Source organism: Peromyscus eremicus, chromosome 4 (genome assembly GCF_949786415.1).
Source record: "Peromyscus eremicus chromosome 4, PerEre_H2_v1, whole genome shotgun sequence".
Classification (NCBI taxonomy): Eukaryota; Metazoa; Chordata; class Mammalia; order Rodentia; family Cricetidae; genus Peromyscus; species Peromyscus eremicus.
This window is the reverse complement of record NC_081419.1, coordinates 125,909,676-125,932,227: the sequence shown is the minus strand read 5'-3', so window position 1 is coordinate 125,932,227 and position 22,552 is coordinate 125,909,676. Positions and strand designations below refer to the sequence as shown.

Here is a 22,552-nt window from a genome sequence, read left to right as displayed (position 1 = left end):
TGGCCTCAAACTTGCTATTCTGACCCTGCCAACCACTGCCTCTCAAGTGCTGGATTGCAGGAGGTTACAAGAATACTGGGGTTCAAACTCCATGGTTCATGCATGCTAGACAAACACTACCAGCTAAGCTGTATCCAGCCCTTTTCCCCTAAGAAATAATCTCTGGGCATATAAGTGTATAAAGTAGGCATACAAATCAAACATTTAATGATAATAAATCATAAAAGGATTTATTCTGAAATAAATTTTAATCTACATATAATTTTATCATATATATATATATAAAGGCCTCTAACAAATATGCATTCTAATGAGATGATGTACTTGTTTAATTTCTGCATAAAGAACTAAATCTTGGCTGAATATTTGATACCATAGGACATTTTCCAGGATTGATATTTTAATTTTATAATCATCAATGCTGAGAATGCCACTTTGTATAAATATGTAGCACAAATGTCAGAAGTCATTGAAAAGTCTGTCCTAATCCCAACCCAAAATTCATGTAATCATTTTTAGGAAATTGAATTCAGCAACTCGATCAGCATTTAAAAAAAAATTCAACATAACATAATTGAAGATATTTTTGTTTGACACATGCTGAGGAATGATGGCAGGAAAATATTGAGTCTTTTCTCCCACCCCCATAATTAAAAGTAGTTTGTACTGTAAACACACTACAGTTCATAACATACCAAAGTCTCAAATCTGGCCTGAGGTGTTTCAGGTAGAGTTCACGAGTGGTGTGTGTTTGACAGCATACTCAGAGCAGAATGTGCGTGTTGCAGATTCAAAGGCAAGGCTGCAGTGATGGGACATGGCGCACGCAACACAGGTGACTGCTGTCTGAAACACCCCAGACTCACTATGTGCTTAATTTTGAATTTTTAGCCATTACATATTTAGAAACCTTTTACTGTTGCCCAAAATTTTCACAACCGTCACACATCCAGTTTGGGCCAAACCCACAGCTTAGGAAACTGAGGTCTAGACTGCTAGCTAAGGAAGTTAAGAACTGCCTTCATCTTAGCCCATGACTGTGTCCCTAGTACCTACCTCTCACTAAATATTTGTTGAATAATTTGGGTTTTATGAAAACAGAGAAGGCTGAGCCAGACATCCCATATACACTGTTGTTGTTTGCTTTTGCTCTTTTGGGAGGCCTGTCATCCAGTTCCCAAAAAAATCACTCACGGAGGCTTATTCCTAATTATAAATGCCCGGCCTTAGCTTGGCTTGTTTCTAGCCAGCTTTTCTTAAATTATCCCATCTACCTTTTGCCTCTGGGTTTTTTTCTTTCTCTATTCCTGTTTACCTTTCTTTTTTTTTATTTAGCTATTTATTATAAGCCCCAGATCTCATTACAGATGGTTGAGAGCCACCATATGGTTGCTGGGAGTTGAACTCAGGACCTCTGGAAGAACAGTCAGTGTTCTTAACCACTGAGCCATCTCTCCAGCCCCCTGTTTACCTTTCTTTACTTCTTACTTCATGGCTTGCTGTGTGGCTGGGTGGCTGGCCCCTAGCATCTTCCTCTCCTTGTTCTCTTGTTCTTTCTTCTTTTCCTCTCAGATTCCTCCTCCCATTTATTCTCTCTACCTGCCAGCCCCACCTATCCTTTCTCCTGCCTTGCTATTGGCCATTCAGCTCTTTATTAGACCAATGAGGTGTTTTAGACAAAACATAGCTTCACAGAGTTAAACAAATGCAATATAAAAGAATTCAACACATCTTTGCATCATGAAACAAAAGTTCCACAGCATAAACAAATGTAAGACATCCCAATATTCTACAACATGCTGTGAACTCAAGGAAGGGAGAAACCTAAAAGAATGGGTTTCTTTTTCTCCAATTATACTTGAAACAGACTCTCTGTGGCTGCCTGTGTGGGCACTCCCCTGTAGTCACTTAGACGGATAGGGATGATGGCCACAGGAACAAAGCAGGCTCAGCTGTTTCTGTTCAGTTCCCATAGGAAGCGCCTAGACTCATTTATTTTAACGTGCTTATGCAGACAGATAGTGTCACAGGGGGACTTTCTCAGATTATTCAACAAGTCAAGTGTGATTACAGGCTTGAACTGTGGACATCTTGTTGCCGTTTTCTGAGCCAGGACACGGCTGACTGGAGCCTTTCTACACGTCGCTCTCCTCCACATTTACACCCCCCACCCCCCCCACCCCGGTTTCTTCACGCCTCTAATGGCAGTTATGTCTGGTCCTAGTAGAGTTTCCCACGTGGCACCGTCTCCTGGGGGCCAGAGAATGTGGAAGGGTGGATAGGAGAGAGGAAGGTTGAGAGGCAAGTGGACTGATGGGTGAATGATGGATGGATGATGAGAGGATGGATGGGAGGGAGAGAGAGAGAAGATGAGTGATGAGTGAATGGGTGGACTGACGCATAAATGGAAGGGAGGGCAGATAGATGATGGATGGACGAAAGATGAATGGATGGGTAAATGGATAGAACGGGTGAGTAGATGTGGATGTTGGGAAGAGTGGGAGAGCAGAAGGATGGCTGCTAGGATGACTGCATGGGCTGGGGGAGATAATGGAAGGAAATTTTTTTTTTTCTGATTTCTTGTCCCAAACAAAAACCGAATAGCAGAGCCCTTAGCAATGAGTCCAGCCTCCATACTAAAGAAACCCAGGTTGGAAAAGCTGGCTGCTTTGCCCCCAGCCGCGGGCAGGTGCAGGCACAGCCGCAAACTGAGTGTCTGGGCCCCGTTGGGGGCTCCCCACCACATCCCCCCGCCCACTGCCGCGCCTGACGGTGCCAGGGTGGGGGGAGCGCCCCGCCCCCACCTCCGGAGGTGGCGTCCCACGCGGCCGCAACAAGCTGCCGTTGTCCCGCGGGCCGTGGGCCCCGCACACTGGGGCTTTGTCCGGCCCCCCGCCACGACCCACGGGGGAGGGGGACCCCACATGACCGAGGGGGTAGGAGGAGCCTGCGGCGGCGGCGGCGGCGGCGGCGGCGGCGGCGGCGGCGGCGGCTCCATCACTTTCCTCCGGGGCCAGGGGTCGGCGGGTGGTGGCAGCGGCAGCTGGACAGGGCTGGGCAGGGCCGCGAACGCAGGGCCCCTAGTCCCCCGTCAGGCTGCAGGCCCTGGGCCTGGGCCAGCCGGGCAGCTGTAAACCCAGCGCTCTCCAGGCGCCGAGCTGGGGGTGCGCCCGGCCACCCGGCCTCTGGATCATGGGGAATGGCATGACCAAGGTAGGGGGAACCCCCGCCACGCCTGACTGTCCCCGCCCAGCGGCCGGGCCCTGGACAGGTCGCTGACCTTCTGCTCCTGCTCCGAGATGTATGCCACATCTCTGTCACGCTGCCCTCGGAGACTGCATCTGCCTTTCTCCGTCTCTGCCCGTGCCTGTCTGTCCTCTGCGTGACTCTTGACTCCTGCTGTGCCTTTCGCTGGCGTCTCCAGGAGCGCCTTTTTCTCTCTGCCTCCCTGTGTCTGTGAGGGTCTGAGATTCCTGGACTCTGGTGTCTCTCTCTCTCTATCCTTCCAGCTCTGCTCTGCATGGCCTTCCACCTGGGCCTGCCTCAGTCCCCTCCATTCGGGGACCCACTCGGCGCCCCTTCCTGATCTCTACCTGGGACTTTCTACCCATCCCATCCCTCCTCTTCCACCTGTCCCCAGGCTGAGGTCCCTGGCCCCTCCTGTGGTTAATTTGATTGCCTGTTCTTGCATCCTTACCAGAGCCCCAGACCCCTCATGCAGCACCCAGACCTATCAGGGAGATGGCTTCCTGAGGTCCCATCACCAATAGAGAAGAGCCGCGGGCCCCAGCTACCATGGGTGGGAAGGGGTGCAGGCTGCCCCCTGACCCCTGCTGTCCTTCCTCCAGGTACTTCCTGGACTCTACCTTGGAAACTTCATTGGTGAGCACTTTCCACTCTGTCCCAAGGCCATGGCACACTGCCTGTCCCAGGCCTGTGTCCACTATTCACACTCAGGCCCACACAACTTAGACGCACTCAAGAATGGGGTGTGGGGGAGGTAAGGACGCCAGGCTGGGAGGAGAAAGGACTCGGAGCTGGAGCGTTAGGGGGTTCAAGGGCAGGCAGTCCCCAGGCTGGGAGGATCATTGATGTAGGATCCCAATTCAGCCTTCCCCCAAGGCCCGCACAAAGGGCTCAGGATCTGAGCCTTGCCCACTTCCTCAGCCTAAGGCCCACCGGTCCCCAAGGGCTCTTCCATAAGGTTTTCTTTGAGGTCTGCCTGGGGGTATGGCTTCCCTCAGGGGGAAGCTGGAGATTCTCCTCCCACAGCCTCCTCTGAATAGGAGCTGGACCGGATCCTGTAAGCAGAGTCCTGAGAGGAACCACTAGGCAGCCTCAAGCCAGGGGGTGGCAAGCCTGCAGGTTTCCGCCTTTTTCTCTCCTCCGTCCCTTCCACAACTTCCCGTGGGGGGGGGGGGCGGTGCCCTCCCCATCCCTGCCTTCACAGGCCCCCAGGCTGGTGGTAGGGAGCCAGATCTGAACATAGACAGACCTTTGACTTTGTGGTGAAGAATGTGCTGAGACTGGCTGGCTCAAGGCCTGGGGACCCAAGGTGGAAAAGTCACAGAGAAGACTCAGGTGACCCACCCCACAGCCCTGGCTCCTTCCTCCCTAGGAGCCTCCTCGGCAGCTCCTACCACACTGATTTCTGAGAGGATTCAGCTTAGTCGTGTGTTAGTTCCACAAGGACAAGAGCCATGAAGTTGACCCCAGACTCAGTGCCCAGCCAAAGCTGGCACATAGCGGGCATATGGGGAATATTTGTTGAATGAGGAAATAGGTGCATGGCTATAAGAAGGACTATGTGTTATTTACCCTGGTTATAAAAGGTGCATGCCAGTACATCTCACTCCTCAGAGATGACCACTGACAGTCCTAAGGGGTGTAGTCCTGAGTATTTTGTCATATATTGTAGATACATATGTAATATTTAAAACAAATGGAACCTCATTTTGCATGCTGTTCAGGAGGTGATGTGTGTCCCACTTAAAATATATATTGGGGAAATCATCATATATCAGCTCATAGGGATCATTTTGATTGTTGCACAGGAGTCCAAAGTACAGTTGTATTATTTTTTCATTCTGTCTCTTTTGGGTAGACATTAGATTGTTCCAAACAGTTAGCTGCTTCTGCAATAAATAGCACTGCGGAGAACTTCCGCCTCCATGTGCAGCTTTCCATGTTAACTGCTCTGTCCACAGATTCCTAGAAGTAGAATTGCTGAGTCCAAGGATGAGCTAGGGAGATAGGTGCTTGGGATGGGAAAAACAGCACCGGCCTGTCTTTGATGGGTGCCCCCGAGGCAGGGAAGGAATGGGCAAGCCAGCAGAGGGTGGGCCAAGCTGGAAGGGAGAGGTGAGGAGGCAAGCTGGGCATTGCCTTTCTCTGCGTTTGGTCATTAGGAATAAATTAGTCACACTGCCAGTTTAGCTCAAGCGTCCTGTTTCTTTCAGATGCCAAAGACCCGGATCAGTTGGGCCGGAATAAGATTACACATATCATCTCTATCCATGAATCACCCCAACCTCTACTGCAGGTACTCACTCCAAGCTCTCCATTCCAGGCTGAGAGGTGGGGAGGGAGAGCTGTAGGTCCAGGGCTGCTCCCCACCCCATCCCTACTTTCTGGTACTGGAAATGGAGCCCAGGTTCTCTAACATGCTAAACAAATGCTCTGTTCTTGAGCCACAGTCCTTGGACTGCCATCTTGCCCCCAGCTGACTCATCCACTGTTTGGTGACTGAGGCCACAGAGGTAAATGAACTCATGTAAGGTCATATAGTGAAGAAGCTGGCCAACCAGGATTTGGACATAGGCCATCTGACCCTAGAGATCTCATATCAATCCTTAATATTAAGACATTAATGCAGGTCTCATATTAATCCTTTTTGCACCTACCTGGGCATCCTTCCAATTGCCAAGTGTCTGGATCATTCCAAACAGAAGATCCCGGGTTCTGTGTCTTGCTGTGCAATCTTGGGCCATGAGGTCAGCTCCTTGGGGCCTTTGATCCCGACTGCCCCAGAGGGCTGTTGTGAGGGTGCAGAGGGTCTGCCAGATGTGGAAGACATTTCTGCATGCTGTAAGACACAGTCTCATTGGATGATCGGTTTTGCTCTCATGGAATCCTAAGGAAAAGATGAGGGAGGGTGTTAGGACCCAAAGGGAGAAAGTAAGAAACTCAGACAACTGGTGCTAGAATCAGGAGACCATTTATTCTCTTTGTGACCTTGTGCACAAGATGAGCTGAGCCCCAGTTACCCGTCTATTAAATGGAAATGTTACAATAGTACTACTTCACTGGGTTTCTTTGAGCCACATATAGATGTTCAACAAAATATAACTGGAAAAAAAGATAATTTTTTTAATACTCTTATCCCAGGCTAGGGAGATGGCTTGGTGTCTAAGAGGACTTTCTGCAGATTCCCAGAACCATGTAAAAGCCAGGCATGCCCACATGTGCCTATAATAACTCTGGCACTGGAAGTAGAGGGGGTGAAGATAGGGGAATCTCTGGGACCAGGTGGCTGCCAGCCCAGCTGAAAAACATCTCCAGCTTCTGTGAGAGAACCTGTCTCCGTGGGGATGTGAGGATAAGGTAGAGGGTGACAGAGCAAAACACCTGACCTCGGCATGCATACACACAAATGTATATAGTCACCCCCATACATACATATGTGTATTCATAGGCACACACACACACACACACACACACACACACACACACAAAAGAGCCCCTGGTCTAGAGTCTGTGTCTACTACTATTACAGAGAAGGAATGGTAGATCAAAAAGGCTCTGGAAATCTTAGATTTAAAAAAACAAACAAACAAACAAACAAAAACAACAACAAAAAACAGGCTCTAGGGGGCCAGAGAGATGGCTCAGTGGTTAAAAGCATTTGTTCTTGTAAAGACCCAGGCTTGGTTGCCAGCACCCACATGGCAGCTCACACTGTAAACTCCAGTTCCAGAGAGATCTGATGGGCACTGGGCACATAAAAGCACACATACATACATGCAAGCAGAACACTTATACACATAAATAAATCTTCTTTTTTTTTTTTTTTTTTTTTTTTTTTTTTTTTTTTTTTTTTTTTTTTTGGTTTTTCGAGACAGGGTTTCTCTGTGTAGCTTTGCGCCTTTCCTGGAACTCACTTGGTAGCCCAGGCTGGCCTCGAACTCACAGAGATCCGCCTGGCTCTGCCTCCCGAGTGCTGGGATTAAAGGCGTGCGCCACCACCGCCCGGCCAAATAAATCTTCTAAGTTAAAAAAATAAAAAGACAGAATCCACCGCGTACTTGCTATGATGACCTTGGGCAGGGTCTATCACCCTCTCTGGGCCTTGGACTTGTTTGTTTGTTTTTGTTTGGTCTCCTATCAAATTTAATGGTCTCCAAGGGCAGCTGACGATGATCTGTGACTTTCATTGTCTATGAAGCAATTTCCAGGCTAGTGCAATCTGATTTTGCATTCTAGGGCAGCCTCGTTCTAGAGCACTGGAGTATGTAGTCTGAACAGATTGCATGGGCAGGCTTTCCAAGTTATTAATGTGTTTATTAAAGAAATGAGTGCTGAGGGAAAGAGCCCTGCCCAGACACCTCCCCAGCAGCCGTCCCTCCCAGCAGGGAATTCAGCAGGCAGGGTTGGATGCTCCAGGGCAAACCCATGGCCAAACACACTGCAAAGGGAAACTGCAGATCTTGCAAACAATGTGGCATTCCATGACCTTGGAAGTGTTAGAAAGAGATGGGACACATTTCCCTGGACACAAGAGGACAGGTCCTGTGTCCTTGAAGAGTCACAGTCAGCAGCAGACCGGGCACCTGAAAAGGGCTGTGCAAAGTCACAAAGCATTGAGGGAAATCTTTGAGAAATGGCAGTGAAGGGCTTGTAACATGGACAGAAATATCCCTAATACCCTGGTGTGGAGTTTCAGCAGGAAGCAAAGCCTGTCAGACCAGTTCATGAAGCTGTTGTTGATGTTGTTTGCTGCTGCTGCTGGTGGTGGTGGTGGTGGTGGTGGTGGTGGTGGTGGTGGTGGTGGTGGTGGTGGTGGTGGATGTGTGTGTTGTTTGTTTGTCTTTTGAGACAGGACTTACTGTGACAGCCCAGGCTGGCCTCAGCCTCCTGAGTGCTAGGATGATGAGTGTGTGGTCACTATGCCTGACTGTTCTTTTCATGGTTCATACTCTTCAAGGCAAATGAGCTCTGTCCTTTTCACTGCATAACTTTGCAATCCCTGCCTAGAGGCGAGTCCTTGAAGAAACACCTTCCCAGCTTCCAAATCCTCATGCCCAGGTCACCTGTGGGTGAGGATGCCATCTTCATAGACGGAGCTGGCAGGTCCATACAAATAGTACCTGCTCTTTGTGGGCAGGAAAACAATGGTGGCCTAGAGAGGGGCAGGAAGGGGCCAGGGTCACACTGGCCTTGGCAACTCAGGCTAGGGGAGAGGTGCGGGCAAGGCCTCACCATCTGAGCATGTGTTTCATCCCTGCAGGGTATCGTGTACCTTCGAATCTCAATAGCTGATACTCCTGAGGTACACATGTAAGTTCCCCTGGATGGGCCCAGAGCTGACAGAGAGCTGCCCCTGGGGTGGGGGTGAGGGCCTAGAGTATTCAGGCCAGAAAGCTGTCACAGGGCACCTAGAGTGTCCCTACTAAGCTCTCTCCAGGCCTCAGCCTCCTCCCCTGTGATGCGAAGAAAGTGTCCTGTCTCTTGGGACAAGGTACACAGCAGATGTGAGGGTCAGACTTGACCTGCATCCTGGCTTGCAGTTAAGACACCTGGTTCACAGCCAGCCTTTTCCATTTACTGCTGTGTGACCTTGGCAAAATCACTTGTCCTCTCTGAGCTTTAGCTACATAACGGCAGGATGTGATAAGTTGATGTTTGCAAAGATGAGGTGACCTGAGTTGGGGATGTGGGGCTGGACCTGGCAATTGCAAGGACTCTGGAAAACGAGGGTTGTATTTGGTTTACTAGCACCGATATCTCAAGCTTGGGATGGACCCAGGCTGAAGCCTGTCCCTTTGGGGCTCTTCTCCCAGTCCACTGCTAACTACTGTTCCAGATCCTCCAGTTGCAGACCCTAGAGAAATAGCACCTAGCACTCCCCACAGCTCTGTCCTTGAAAGGCCAGAATACAGCCATAGGGGAAGCTTGTTCCTCATACTCAAGTCAGCTGGTGGGGCCAGCCTCTCTTCCTGCCTGCTCTGCTGCCTCCTTCCTGAGCAGCGTCCCAATTCACTGCACACGCTGACTGCACTGAAAACCTGGGGTTCTGTGTCCCTTGCTGTCTGTAAGTGAGGAGGAGGAGGAGGAGGAGGAGGAGGAGGAGGAGGAGGAGGAGGAGGAGGAAGAGGAGGAGGCGGCTCCTGAGAGACCTGCCCCTCCCCCACCCCAGCACTCCCTTTTCCTGTTGCTTTCTTCTCTAGCAAAAAGCACTTCAAAGAATGTGTCAACTTTATCCACAGTTGCCGCCTCAACGGGGGTAACTGCCTTGTACACTGGTGAGTTCTGAAGGGCTTCCTCCCCACATGCATGCCTATCCTGTGGGGCAAGTTCGCTCTAGACTGTCACGGTACTGACGACAGTCCATCCCTCATCGGGACAGACCACTCAGAGGTTCATCAGTCCTGGGCTGTAGCCCAGCAGCAGTGTTTTTCTGAGACTTGGTTTCCTCATCTGTAAAGTGGAGGGATGAATGCCACGCTGACAGGGCTCTTGAGGGAGCTGGGTGGGGTCACATAGGTAATCCACGCATCCTAGCCCCTCGCCTCTCTTCCCTTTGAGGCAGAAGTGCATGGCTAGGAATCTTCTCCAGTGTCCCTGACCCAAAGGGTGCCGCTCATCCCATGGCATCTCACCGAGGGTTCTGGCTGGGGCTGAGGGACTAGCTCTCTTAAGACCTAGCTCTCCAGCTGATGGTGGTGGTGCACGCCTTTAATCCCAGCACCTGGAAGGCAGAGACAGGTGGATCTCTATGAGTTTGAGACCAGCCTGGTCTACAGAGTGAGTTCCAGGACATCCAGGACTACACAGAGAAACCCTGTCTCAGGAAAAATAAAAAAAGAAAAGAGAGAAAGGGAAAAAAAAAAGAAAAGAAAAAAGGACCTAACTCTCCCCATATTCAGCTAACCTAACCTCTCCATCTTCAAATCCACAGCCCACCTTCTACCTCATGATTGTTGTATATACTACGTAGAATACTTTGTTTTGTTTTATCTCGTGGGCAATTGAACTTAGCCTCGTACACACTGAACAAGCACTGTGCAATTCACCCATTGCCCTAGCCCTACAACATTCTTGTCTAGCCCTATTTTTCAAGGCTTGGCTTGATGTCACTTCCTAGGGAGCCTCCTCCCTACACCTCTCCTACCCCCACTCAAGAAACCTCTATTTGTATGGCTCTTCAAGCCCCAGACTCATCTAGTCTTCAAGTATCTGAAATTGCTGCTGTGGTTAGTGGCTGTTTCTCCAAACTATAGTGTAAGCTCCAGGGCAGCAGAGACCATGAGTTTTATTCCTTACCATACCCCAGTACCTGAACAAAAACATGATGGGGCTGGGGGGGGGGGGGCGGGTTGTTGAATGAATGAATGATGTTTCAGCAAATCCCTTGGAGTAGGGGACAGAGTACTGGTCTGAGGGAAGGGAAATGTCACAAGCCAAATCTTAGAGCTAGGAAGGGAATTCCAGGCAGGCTCCCCATGGTTGGGACTCAAGGGGCAAGCATGGGGAGGCTCCAGTAAGGCAAGGGACCTGGCAGGGAGGGCCTATGGAAGGAAGAGAGACTCTCCTGATGCCTGGGGTTGTCCGGGATCCAGCTTTGCAGGTATATCTCGAAGTACCACCATTGTGATTGCCTATGTGATGACGGTGACTGGACTAGGCTGGCGGGAAGTGCTTGAAGCCATCAAGGCCACCAGGCCCATCGCCAACCCAAACCCAGGCTTTAGGCATCAGCTTGAGGAGTTTGGCTGGGGAAATTCCCAGAAGGTAGGGACTGGGGCTGTGCAGGGCTGGGGCTGTGCAGGGCTGGAGCTGTGAAGGGCTAGAGCTGTGAAGGGCTGGAGCTGTGCAGGGCTGGAGCTGTGAAGGGCTGGGGCTGTGCAGGGCTGGGGCTGTGAAGGGCTGGGGCTGTGAAGGGCTGGGGCTGTGCAAGGCCTGGGAAGCATCCTTGATCTTAGCACCCATTGGAGGGGATCCACCCTATGCCTCTCGGCCCCCCCCCCCTTCACTCTCAAACTCACAATCCTCCTGCCTCAGACTCCCAAACACTGGGATTGCACCACAGGTCACCACACCTGGCCTGGGTTTTCAGGTTTGGTTTTGTTTGTCTTTTTAACTGAGAGTTCAGATGTTTATAAACCAGACTGTGGCCAACACAGGTGTCCCCAATACAAGGTAGTCCAGAGTTTGTCCACTTGGGGTCTGTGTCCTATTCCACCCAGCGTCTTTCTGAGGCCAAAGGAATCCTTCTCTTAGCACTTCTGGGGGGACAGCACATGGAAATACCAGCTTGAGGCCACACAGCCAACTAGGAGTGGGAGAGAGAGAGAAAGGAACGGAGTACCTGGAAGGTTCTCAGAAGGTGGCATAAGGGACTCCAGGACTGCCCCAGGCCAGGGGCAGACAAGGAAGAAACCCCGGATGTGTGGTGTCTTTGCGTTCACAAAAGGGGGCAGAGGCTCAAGGCAGGTGGTTTAATGCGGTTTGCAGCGGCCAGTCTGGAAGATGGAGTGTCAGGGTAAGTGGGGTTTAGGTGAGGCGGGCGCCCCCACCACCACCACCCCCCGCGCACACGGGCCCCTGCGTGAGTGTTGGAAAGTCTTAGAATGAAGACAGAGGTGACTTAGAAGAGCCAGCTGTGGGGAGGGGGTGACGGTGGCAAACTGGTGGCGGCTAGACCTGCGCTCCGCTCCCCCTCCCCGCCCCAGCTTCGCCGGCAGCTGGAGGAGCGCTTCGGGGAGAGCCCGTTCCACGACGAGGAGGAACTGCGCACGCTGCTGCCTCTCTGCAGGCGCCGTCGCCAGGGTTCGGCGACCTCCAGCGCGTCGGCCACAGCTTCCTCGGCCGCTTCCGAGGGGCCCCTGCAGCGCCTGGTACCGCGATCGCCGCGGGACGCCCACCGGCCGCTGCCGCTGCTGGCGCGGGTCAAGCAGACTTTCTCCTGCCTCCCGCGGTGCCTGTCGCGCAAGGGCGGCAAGTGAGCGGCCGTGCCCGCCGCTCCGCCCGTCCTCACGCCACAGCCCTTCACGGGCGGCCGGGGCTTCCCGCGCCCGCGATGCACCCAGAGCCCGTGGGAGCCTCGCCCATGCCCAGTACCCACCACGCTTGTCTGAGTCCGTCCTCAGCGTCCCCTCTGAGTCTCCGGTCCGCCGGCCTGCTTCAAGCCACCTGGTGCCTTAGTCCTTGGGCCCGGGGGAGGGGTCCTGGACCTCCACCCCGACAGTGGGGGAGAAGGAGGGAGGGTCGGGTGGGGCGGACCGGCCTGGAGGAGATTAAAGAGACACAGATGCTGCCTGGCCAGGTGCCTCTGGTCATTCCGCAGAGCCTGGGTTTTGCGTCCTGCAGGAGGCAGGGCGGAAGCAGCTTCCAGGGACCCGGGAGAGCGCCATTCCTTGTCAGTCTGCAGAGCTGAATTCCAAGACCATTCCCCTCTGTGACACACACACAACCAACCTCCATCTCTCCCTGAGCCCTGAACTTCTGACACCGCCCCGAGCCCCTTTTCTTTGGGCGCATCACCTCTCTGAGGCCCCTTCCTCTTATCCAGCCCCCCACCCACCCACCCCCGACACAAATAACTGGCCGGTGTGCTCCAGTTGGTGGAGTTGCCTTCACGTTATCTTTTACTGTCTGAGATGGCTTTATACTCAGGGAGAACACCCAGGCTCAGAGAGGTCAGGCAGCTGGCCCAAGCACACACAGCTAGAGCAGGTCATTCCCAGTTATGAGAGTAGGGAGGAAATAACTCCTAGTGTGGAGGTTCCTGAAGGGGAAGACTCAGGACCAACTAGGGTGCGGGGGGGTGGGGGGTGGCAGGACATCCAATAAAGCAGTAAGTAACCCTATGGATGGGCAGAGGAAGGGGTGTCACAGGAGCTGAGTATCAGAGGGAGCTGAAGTCATTAGCACTCAGCGGACTCTCGTGGCTTCATGGCTGATGGGGAGGCACATCCCCCAGCACTAAGCTGAAGGAATGGTGAACGACCAACACCAACCCCCAGTTCCTCATCCACTCGGAGTGTTCGTTGAGCATACAGAGTGCCAGGTACTGTGCTGGACCCCGGGGCTACAGCAGTGAGCAAACCCTTGTCTGTACATGGCTGACATTCTAGTGGAAGATACCATAAGAAGGGGTAAGGGAGTGGACCATCGTGCCATCTGACCGGAGGCGGGAGGGGCAACTGGCAATCTCAAATTGAAGGCGCAGTTACATGAAAAGTTAGGGCCGTGTGACCAGAAAGGTGGCTGGGCTCCCCGGGGGACAGGGAGCCTGCATCCTCCTAATTGGCCGGTGGCACCACAGTCCACCTGTTTTCTAGCCCTTCTGTCCCAGTGCTGTTCCCTCTTAAAAACAAAAAGATGGTCCCAATCCAGAGACAAGACCAAGCCCTTTGGTATAGTGTTCCAGACCCTTCCAGAGGCTCCTTGACCGGAGTATCACCTCTCCACATTGCCTCAACAGTGCAGGGCTCTCAACTGTTCTAAACACCGGCTCAGCTGACCCTCATTCTACCCTCCCTAACAGGTACCCCTTTTATCAGAGGGGAAAATGGAGGCTGGTGCCCCAGGTCATGAGCAAGAGATGGTGCTAGGATGTCAACTTGGGCAGCCTGGCTGCAGACCCTACTCTCTTCATTATTTACCCTTTGTGATCTAGAAATGTGAAGGGTTCCTCTGACACATAGGAGGCTGCTTGGATGGGCAGGACACCTCGGGTTGGCTTCTAAAACTCCAGCTTCGGTTGGAGTATAGTTGGGAAAACTATCCCACCTATACTAAACACCTACAGACTTTTTTCCCTAAACAATCTAACAGCCTCCTAGCATTTGCTTCGGATTAAGCAGTCTAAATATTTAGAGACAGTTAAAGTATATAGGCGCAAGTAGTCCACCACTTGGTTTAAGGGATTTGCCAGGCATTTTGTTATCCAGCGGGGGTCCTGGAACCAACCTCTCACCAACATAAAAGGACAACTAATTATTACTCATGTTAATCACATGAAATGTTTTGTGCCCCCTCTAGAGCTCACAGGTCTGAGTCTGAAGTGGACTGTGGCTGCATAAGTATCATGGGACAGCTGCTGGCATGTGGGACCGAGAGAAGGAGAAGAACAGCCTCCCACAGGTGCTTGTGAAGGGGAGATTTCACTCCCCACCTGTCCATGCTGCACTAGCCGCTGCACTAGGAATTGTTTTTTTCTTTCAAAGCCTCAGTTCCACCACATACACAACAAGGGTTGGAGCAGCCTGAACTACTCAACATCTTTCATATTGCAAATATTTCTTGATAATAAAAAAGTTCTAGAACCAGGTGTGGTGGTGCATATCTACAATCCAACACTCAGGAAGCAGAGGCAGGATTTTTATTCAAAAACCAGCCTGGGCTAAATCATGAGACTCTGTTTCAACCTCTTCCCTTCCAAAAGATACCAACCCCCTCAAAAAATATATCAGTGTGAAAATGTTCCCATACAATTTCAGTGGATCTTGGATCCCACCAGGAACCTGTAAATTCTAGATGTAGTTCTCAGGAGGTGGCAAGGGGGCACAGACACAGAGCTTTGGATCCTAGCTATCCCTGGTGGTGCCACAGATCTTTCTAACATAAGTATACGCTATTAAAGGCCCCGATGCAGCCAGGCCAGCAGAAGAACGAGCAGCCAGTTGGTAGGCAATTCCAAAATGTGAGGGACAAGTGCAATCCATGGAGTGTCTACATGGGAATGAGAGTGGGAAGCCGGCTAGCATCCTTCCCAGTGATGAGATGGTCGTAACCTGCCCCTCTTCGGAGTCATCTGTGGCTCCTCGCTGTCCAGGTGCTGTAGTCCCCTCCTCACCCTGGCCACAGAGGCCACAGGAAGTAACCCTCCCAGGTCCTATCTCTGGCCCCCCTCTCCTCTCCAACTTTGTTTCTTTCAGTTTCTTTTTTTGTTTGTTTGTTTTGTTGTTTTTTTGTTTTTTCAAGACAGGGTTTCTCTGTGTAGCTTTGCATCTTTCCTGGATCTCGCTCTGTAGACCAGGATGGCCTCGAACTCACAAAGATCCGCTTGTCTCTGCCTCCCGAGTGCTGGGATTAAAGGCGTGTGCCACCACCGCCCGGCTTCTTTCGGTTTCTAAATGCTTCCTCTCATCTCACAATGCCTACATTGCTTCCTTCCTCCACTATCCTGGCCACTCCTCTCCTTAGCCATCTCTTCCTGGACACAGCTTTCCCTGGGGCATCCATTGATTTAACTCACTAAGCTCTAACCCACTGCTTCTCCCAAGTCATCCCTCTGCTTCCCCCATGATCCTAAAATGAGCCTGTCATCTCCTGGCACACCATGATCTCCCTGAGAGTGACAACCTTGAACACAGAGCCTGGCATGCAGTGGCCATCCAAAGAGTGTTGAATGGTGGTCGCATGGCCTGCCCCTTAAACTTTACATACTGCTATTCGGAGAAGAGTGTTCTGGAGACATCCTGGCGGCCCCTGCCTCGCCGCCCACCAGGGGGCGTCACACACACACACACACACACACACACACACACACACACACACACACAAAACCTTCATTTCAACCCTCTCGCTGTCCCAGCACTTGTGGGTAAAGTTGGACCTTCAAGGACAATCATGGTCTGCCTCTAACTCTCTCTTCTCTCCCCACCACATGGATTCCATATCTGCACATTCCCCTGATTCAAATGTATTTGTAACCCCTAAACCAACACTTGCCTTGCAAGCAGAAGGGACAGAAGTCGGATGAGATCAGGACTGGAGGAACTGGGAAGGAGTAGTTAATGAAGGGGGCACTGTCTAGTGCCACTCAGGAGAGGGGAGCTTGGTTTGTAGGGCAATAGGCTTGATGTGCAGTTGGTTATTTGTGGCTCGGGGAAAGGTTTGGGAGAGTTTTAAAACGCTTCTTCAAAACAGCCAGTTTCAGACATGTTGACTGGTTTTTATTCTGGTGGTGCTGGGAGATTGAACCCAGGGCCTTGGGCATGCTGGGCATGGGTGTTATCACTGAGCTGCATACACCGGACCCCAGCTCTTGACAAAGAATTTGAATCCTGTGAGTTAAGCATAAATAAAGGAACACTCCCTTCCCTTTAGCTCTTGTGCTACAAACAAGTGTCTGTTGCAAGGCCACATTTAAAATATGTTTCTTTTTGCCGAGAGAGAGAGAGAGAGAGAGAGAGAGAGAGAGAGAGAGAGAGAGAGAGAGAGGTTGCATTATCTAGAATGGCCCTGAGGCAGAGTGTGAGGTGCTGGCTAGTGCTTCTGAAACACGGAGGACATGTCATACCTCACTGGGTGAACTTGTAGGCTTTTGCAGGAGTTAACACTGGTTAATGAATCCACAGTTTATACACAGCCATATTCTGAACAAAGAAGCACAAAACAAGGGTATGGGGTGATGGGTTGGTGATAATGGTGTGACCAGAACCTCAGAGGAGCCTAACAGAGACTCCCTACAACAAAACAATCTTGAGTAAGAGAACCAGCTAAACATACACCCTCAGACACACACGCCCGGCTCTTCCAGGCCAGGCTGCTCACTGTTCCCTGAATGTACCATATTTTCCATCCCAGCAGGACTTGGCCAGGGCTGGTCCAGGAACATCACTCCGCCTCACAATTTTCTACTCACCCTTAAAGTCCAGCTCGATTCATCCAGCACATGTTGGCTGAGCACCCTCTGTGTGCCAGGCAAGTCTAGTCACTGGGGCCACAGCAGTAAAAAAGACAATGGTTCTCTAGTTGCGTCCCAGGCACCCTCTGCCCTGAGCCCAAACTGTCTTTGAGTTAGAAGACCCTCCATACAATGAATAAATGTGACATGTGGGCTGTAACTGTGAGCTGAGTGCTTTGTGCACACGTGGGACTGGTTAAGGGAATTTCCAGCGGTATTGTCTGTGGTGGTGGTTGCTGGGAGCACCACCTCTGTCCATCCTGGCAATTGGGAGAGACATGTCCTCATGGTTCTGCATTCATCAAATCTGCCACTATTTTATATCCTGTCATCTATTGTTTCTTCAAGTTGAGAAATTTTTATTCCCGTGCAGAATCAATATGCAAAGCACTGACCAGGGCATTCTAGAGTTAGTCATGACCTGTCTTCCATACATCTGTACTCATCACCTTATTATCCACATCAGTCACAAGCTGGAAGTCGTTGCACGGGAGTTCCTTGAGACCAAGGATTGTTCTGTCTTGGGCCCCATCTAATTCCCACCTCTGGATAGATTATAGTAGGAGCTCAAAGAATATGGGATGGCATAAGGGTGGAGGAGAGAGACAGGAGGGAAAGGAAATAAGATGTCAGGATGTCCCTCACCCTGTCATGGTGCCAGCCTCATCCAGGCCATTCCTCTTCGAGTCCCCCACTCATCTTCAGGCCTGGGCTGTGCACAGGGGCAAGCATCTTCAGGATTCTGACAAGGAGGAAGCCTCCATCTGGAAGACCTGGCTCCTCTGTGCCCTCAACAAGAGTATGGACTTCTATGACATTCGAGAGTGCATCACCCAGGTACCCACCTCCACACCCTTAAACTCACGATGGGTAAACACTGCTTGGAAAGGAGGAAACTGGGTTTGTCTGAGGACAGGCAGTAGGCTGTGGTCATTCTCTCTGGGGTTACCTCCATTGCAAGACTTCTTGGGGGACCCAGGGAATAGCTGGCCATCCCTGATTGATAAAATGACCAGGCTTCAGGCTCTCTGTGATGAGGAGAGATTTTCCAGGAGCCCCTGAGGGAAGTGAGTGAACTAGCCTGCAGGACAGACCAGATCAGTGTGTCCTCTCAACCCCATCAGCCTGGCCAGCTCAGGCACATCTCATCCAAGCCTGATAGTAGCCCCACTCTCTCTAGCAATTCCCTCATTCCCTCCCCCCATCTGCCTTTTGTGCCCTGAGTTCCACTTCTCCCATCACGATCCATTTCATCCTTCCTTCCCCTCCATCAGCCTGGCTCCCTGCCTGTCCCCATCTCCTGCCCTTCCTTCAGTCCCATCATTCTATCTGCCTCAAGCCACACCCACCACTCCCCTATCACCCACAGGTCCCTCCCTCTTCCCCACTTGCCCCTCCAGATCCAGATCCCTCACTGATCTGCATGCCTCCTTTTTGCTGTCTGCTTACCTGTCATCTCTGTGAATGCCTCTCTGTCATCTGTGGCTCATTGCTGTGTCCTCATCTCCCATTCTATGTCCCTAGCACCTCCTCAGCATCCTGTCTACCTGTGACCCCGACTCTGTCATCTTCCGGATTCTTCAGTCCAGCGTGTCTCTCCCCAGCATCTGAATCTATCCCTTCCAACAGCCTCATCATCTCTTTCTTTACCTCCAGGGCAGAAGGGTCTTACGTTCTGAAACTTACAGGTCCCATTAGTCCTAGCCGGCCTTCAGATTACTCAGTGTTCTCTCTGCTCAGGTGGAAATAGCCTAGCAACTTCTCTGAGCCTTGGTCTCCCAACTCATCTTCACTGCTGGCCCTCTATGATGCTCAGAATAGCTGAAGCTAATCTGAAGATTAGCCACAAAATGACAAGGAGTGTCCCTGCAGGATGCCAGAAGCCTCCCTACACCAGGCCCTTTGCCTGGCCACAGTAAGGGCTTAGTCTCATCACACACTCCTGCCTCCTCTCTGGCCTAGATCTGGAGTTTGAGGGGCCAGGAGGAAGTGGTTTCTGACTGTTTACCCTCCCTCCCAGGGTACCAGGCATGGAACTCCAGATATTCCTGGAGCCTAACAACCTCTGAGAAGTTCAGAAACCCTGGTAAGGATGCTAAAGGCGCTCCCATCTGACCAACTGCCAAACTGTACAAGTGGGAACAGCTGCCCTGCATCTCTTAGCCAAAGCACCCAGGGCCGACAAGCCAAAGCCACAGGGGTAATGTTTGAGGCCCTGACTGATACCCGGTGTCCTCCTAAGCACCCCCACAGCTCTGTGCGACAGAAACAGCATTATTCCCCTTTTACCATCAGACACCCCTGTGGGAGCCCGTTCTCGGGTTCCTCGTGGCTTTACCCAGCAGGTCCACATAGAGGATGATTAGACCACGGGCTTAAGTGCAGGTGTCTGAGATGGTCTGCACTTGGCTGTGCTGGGGGAGGAGGTCTTTTGCTCCACCCCTTGGCGTCTCTATAAAAACCCTGGGGCCCAGACAGTCGGGGCCCGTTGGAATAGGTTCCAGGCCCTCTCGAGGCTGTCCTTTATTTTCTATCTGTTTATCTCCGCGATATTCTCCGCAATAAATCCTTCTATCTAATATTTCCTGCTGCTCGCACTCAAGAAAACTCTGGGGAACTGTGGGGGTGGTTGGGTAAACGCCCCACAGAATGGCGCCATGAACAGGGACTAAAGAAAAAAGAAAAAAAAAGGGACTAAAGAAAAAAAGGGGGGACTAAAGACAAAGTAATAGGGACTAAAGATAAAGGAAAATAATAGTTTTATTACAGAGTTTTTGGCGAAAGTGCTGAGTTCAGCCCTGCCAGTGGATGAGGCATGCCGGTGTTATGGAAAATATATATTTTTTATATATATTGAGAGGCAGGGGTTTTATCCTCGAGAGAAAAGGAAAGCGGACTGGAAGGATGTCCGATGCTGCAGCGAAATTCTCTTCTGTCAAAATTTTCTATCTTCTATCCCTTTCTCAATTTCTATCTGTGAAAAATAAGTATAAGGCCTAGGGTAGTAATATAGTTTAGGAAAAACTTAGAAGTGTAAGATTGTGTAGAAAAAATAGGCAACTAGACAGAAAAACTCTTCAATTTTCTAACTTTGGGGGCTCTGAATGCAAACTGGGGGAAAACTTTCTTTGGGCTATTTGGGTAGTAAAAAAGCTCTTCTTTGAGCTTATGGGGAAGAAAAAGTTTCCTATGGAAGCTTTTGACTTGGGGACAGCTGAAATGCTAAGTCCAAGCTGCGGGAGAAAGTGATTTCTCCCTGAGGCAAAAATGGGGGTGTAAAAAGCCAAAGTTTAAAGTTGGGAAGTTTTGGGGAAAGTTGGTCTTTCTCCTGGGGGAAAAAAATCTTTCTCTTAAACTATAAAGGTTTCCTTGGAAAATTTTTGGGGAAAGAAATCTCTCTAAAAAACTTAATCTTTCTCAAAAGCTCTCAAAACTTAAAAACTAAAGCCTTTAACTTTCTCTCAAAAGGGCAAAAATTAGAATCACCTGAAGACATTAGTATGGGGACCACCTGTGATTAGCTCTAAGGGAAAAACAACAAACCTCTTAAGACAGCAAAACCTCTAAGTTCTGTTTTTCAAGCTTTAAAAATCCTCTCTGCAATGCAGGAGGCAGGGACAAGTTCCTAAAAACCTCTTGTAAGCTCTGTCTCTTCAAGCTAGTAAAAGACAGTGGGTCAGAGTACCCTGAGGGAAACGCTTGGGAGAGTGTGGGTAAAGAGCTACAGAGAGCCCAAAAGGGCCAGAAACTTTACCTGAGAAAAGCAAAAAAGCCAAGCTTTTCAGTTACAACCGAGCTGAGGCATCAAGGGTTTTGTTTCTGAGTTGAGCATTTCAGAATGAAAAGGTGCTCCTAATGGTCCTAATGCAAAGATCCCCTGAAGCAATGCAAACTGTTAGCTTTGTAGCCTCTCTTCTGAGCAAAAACCCAGAGGGACTGGCCAGCTTCTGAGTTGGAGTGCATTTCAGGGATACTAGGGTTCCTGCAGTTGCAAACTTCCTGGAGCACAGAGCTGAGGCAGGAAGGTGCAGGACCCAGGGGAAGGTTGGTAATGAACAACCAAAGCTAAAGCCAGTGGGAACAGCACAGTTGTCTGCTTTCCTACAAGTCCCGGGTTGGTAGGTCCACTGCTGCAAAAAGACATCTGAAAAAAGCTTTCCTATCAGTAAGGACCTTTCTGGGAAAACAGTAAAGCTGAACTGTGTCTGAAGCAGTTGTGCTGCTGAGTCAGAACGCTGTCTGGGGAAAGAGCCCAGCCAGGGCAGAACAGAAGTATCCAGGAGTAAAGCTTTCTTTTCTGTCAGAGAAAACACCTCTTTGAGAAAAGCTTTGTTTCAACTGACTCCCCTGAGATGAGGGAGTGTAGCCCTGAGGGGTGATTGCCTCTGGAATAAGCTCTGTCCTTGAGCACCCAGACAAGCAAATGCAACCCACTGGGGGACTGGGCCAGGTGAAGGTCTGATAAGGCAAAACACCTGTCCTAATGGGAGTTTAGAAATGGCAAAAACCTCCCTTGTTAGATTTTCAGTCTGTACGCAAACCACACAGACCCAGAAAACAAACGGACAAAAAGCCCCTACCTTCAGTAGCAGGGAAAGCCGCCACTGTAGTGTCGGAAACTGTTTCTGGGGTAGAGGGGATAAACTGAGACCAAACTGGGAACTGTCTGGGAGAAAGACTCTGAAGAAACAGAGAAGGGACATAATCCTCCCCAGAAAAATATGACCTGAAAAAGCTGCTAGAATTTGAGGCAGATTCGGGGGGGAGGAAAAAAAAAGCCCCTACTTCCAAGGGCAGCTAGCAGAGGTACAGGGCCGCAGATACTTGAAGCTCTGCATCTGGGGAAGGAAGGAACAAGCAAAATGAGATAGATCAGTGGGAGAAAATCTCTCTGAAAGAGCTATGGAAAAACTCTGTTGTGAATGTTTTTCACTGACTGGCTAAGACAAACACAAGCCCCAAGGAAAGTTGCTATCAGAAATTGCCCACCTCAATGCGCGCTAACGAGGCAGGTGCAGTTCTGATTTGGGGGCCAGTGTCAATTAAAGGAGAGACACCTGTTAAAGCCAGCTGAGGAGAGACCAGAAACCTCCCAATGTCCCATAATTGAAAATGTAAAATGCCTGTTCAAATCTCCCGTTGCAAAAGCAAAAAACTTTGTTCAAACCTCCTGGGCAAGAATTTGTAAGCAAGTCTGGTAAAAGAGAACCAGTTGACTCTCAGACCCAAAAAGAACTATGGGAAATGATTGATAAAAGGGATGTGATATAAGGGACTGATATTATTATGGACTGATATAAGGGAAATGCATTCTGGGGAAGGTAGTTTTTCCACTAAAGATGGCGACATTGCCCTGAAACACTTTTGTCAGCTCGAAAATACGTTCATGGTAAACTTAAAATACAGCCTTTAAAAGAGTAAGGAAGAAAATCGTCTAAGAGTTTAAGTGTCAGTTCCAATGAAACATTGAAAGGATACGGAACTAGGCACTTCACGGTTTGGGGGGGTTGGTAAAATGACTTATTTACCCTAATAGCTGTGCAAAGTTTTAACGGTAGTTGGATGACAGAAAGCTACCTATAAGATCAAACAAGCCACTTTAAAATCCTTAAAACAAGAGAGAGCAGTTTATACACT

At 50.4% G+C, this 22,552-nt stretch overlaps 1 protein-coding gene across 2 annotated transcripts; it reads left to right on the top strand.

Annotated features, from left to right (window-relative positions):
- The first annotated feature begins 2,800 nt into the window (after positions 1-2,800).
- On the top strand, positions 2,801-14,554 carry Dusp15 (dual specificity phosphatase 15). Of its 2 annotated transcripts, XM_059261654.1 has the most exons (8): positions 2,801-3,213; positions 3,849-3,882; positions 5,460-5,542; positions 8,507-8,556; positions 9,447-9,521; positions 10,839-11,010; positions 11,952-12,220; positions 14,266-14,554. In XM_059261654.1, exons 1-8 carry the CDS (start codon positions 3,193-3,195, stop codon positions 14,375-14,377), a joined length of 816 nt encoding a protein of 271 aa, XP_059117637.1. In that variant the 5' UTR covers positions 2,801-3,192; the 3' UTR covers positions 14,378-14,554. The 2 variants fall into 2 exon arrangements, with proteins under 2 accessions (XP_059117637.1, XP_059117638.1); XM_059261655.1 differs by lacking the exon at positions 14,266-14,554 and having other exon boundaries at positions 2,803-3,213; positions 11,952-12,414.
- The last annotated feature ends 7,998 nt before the right edge of the window (positions 14,555-22,552 follow it).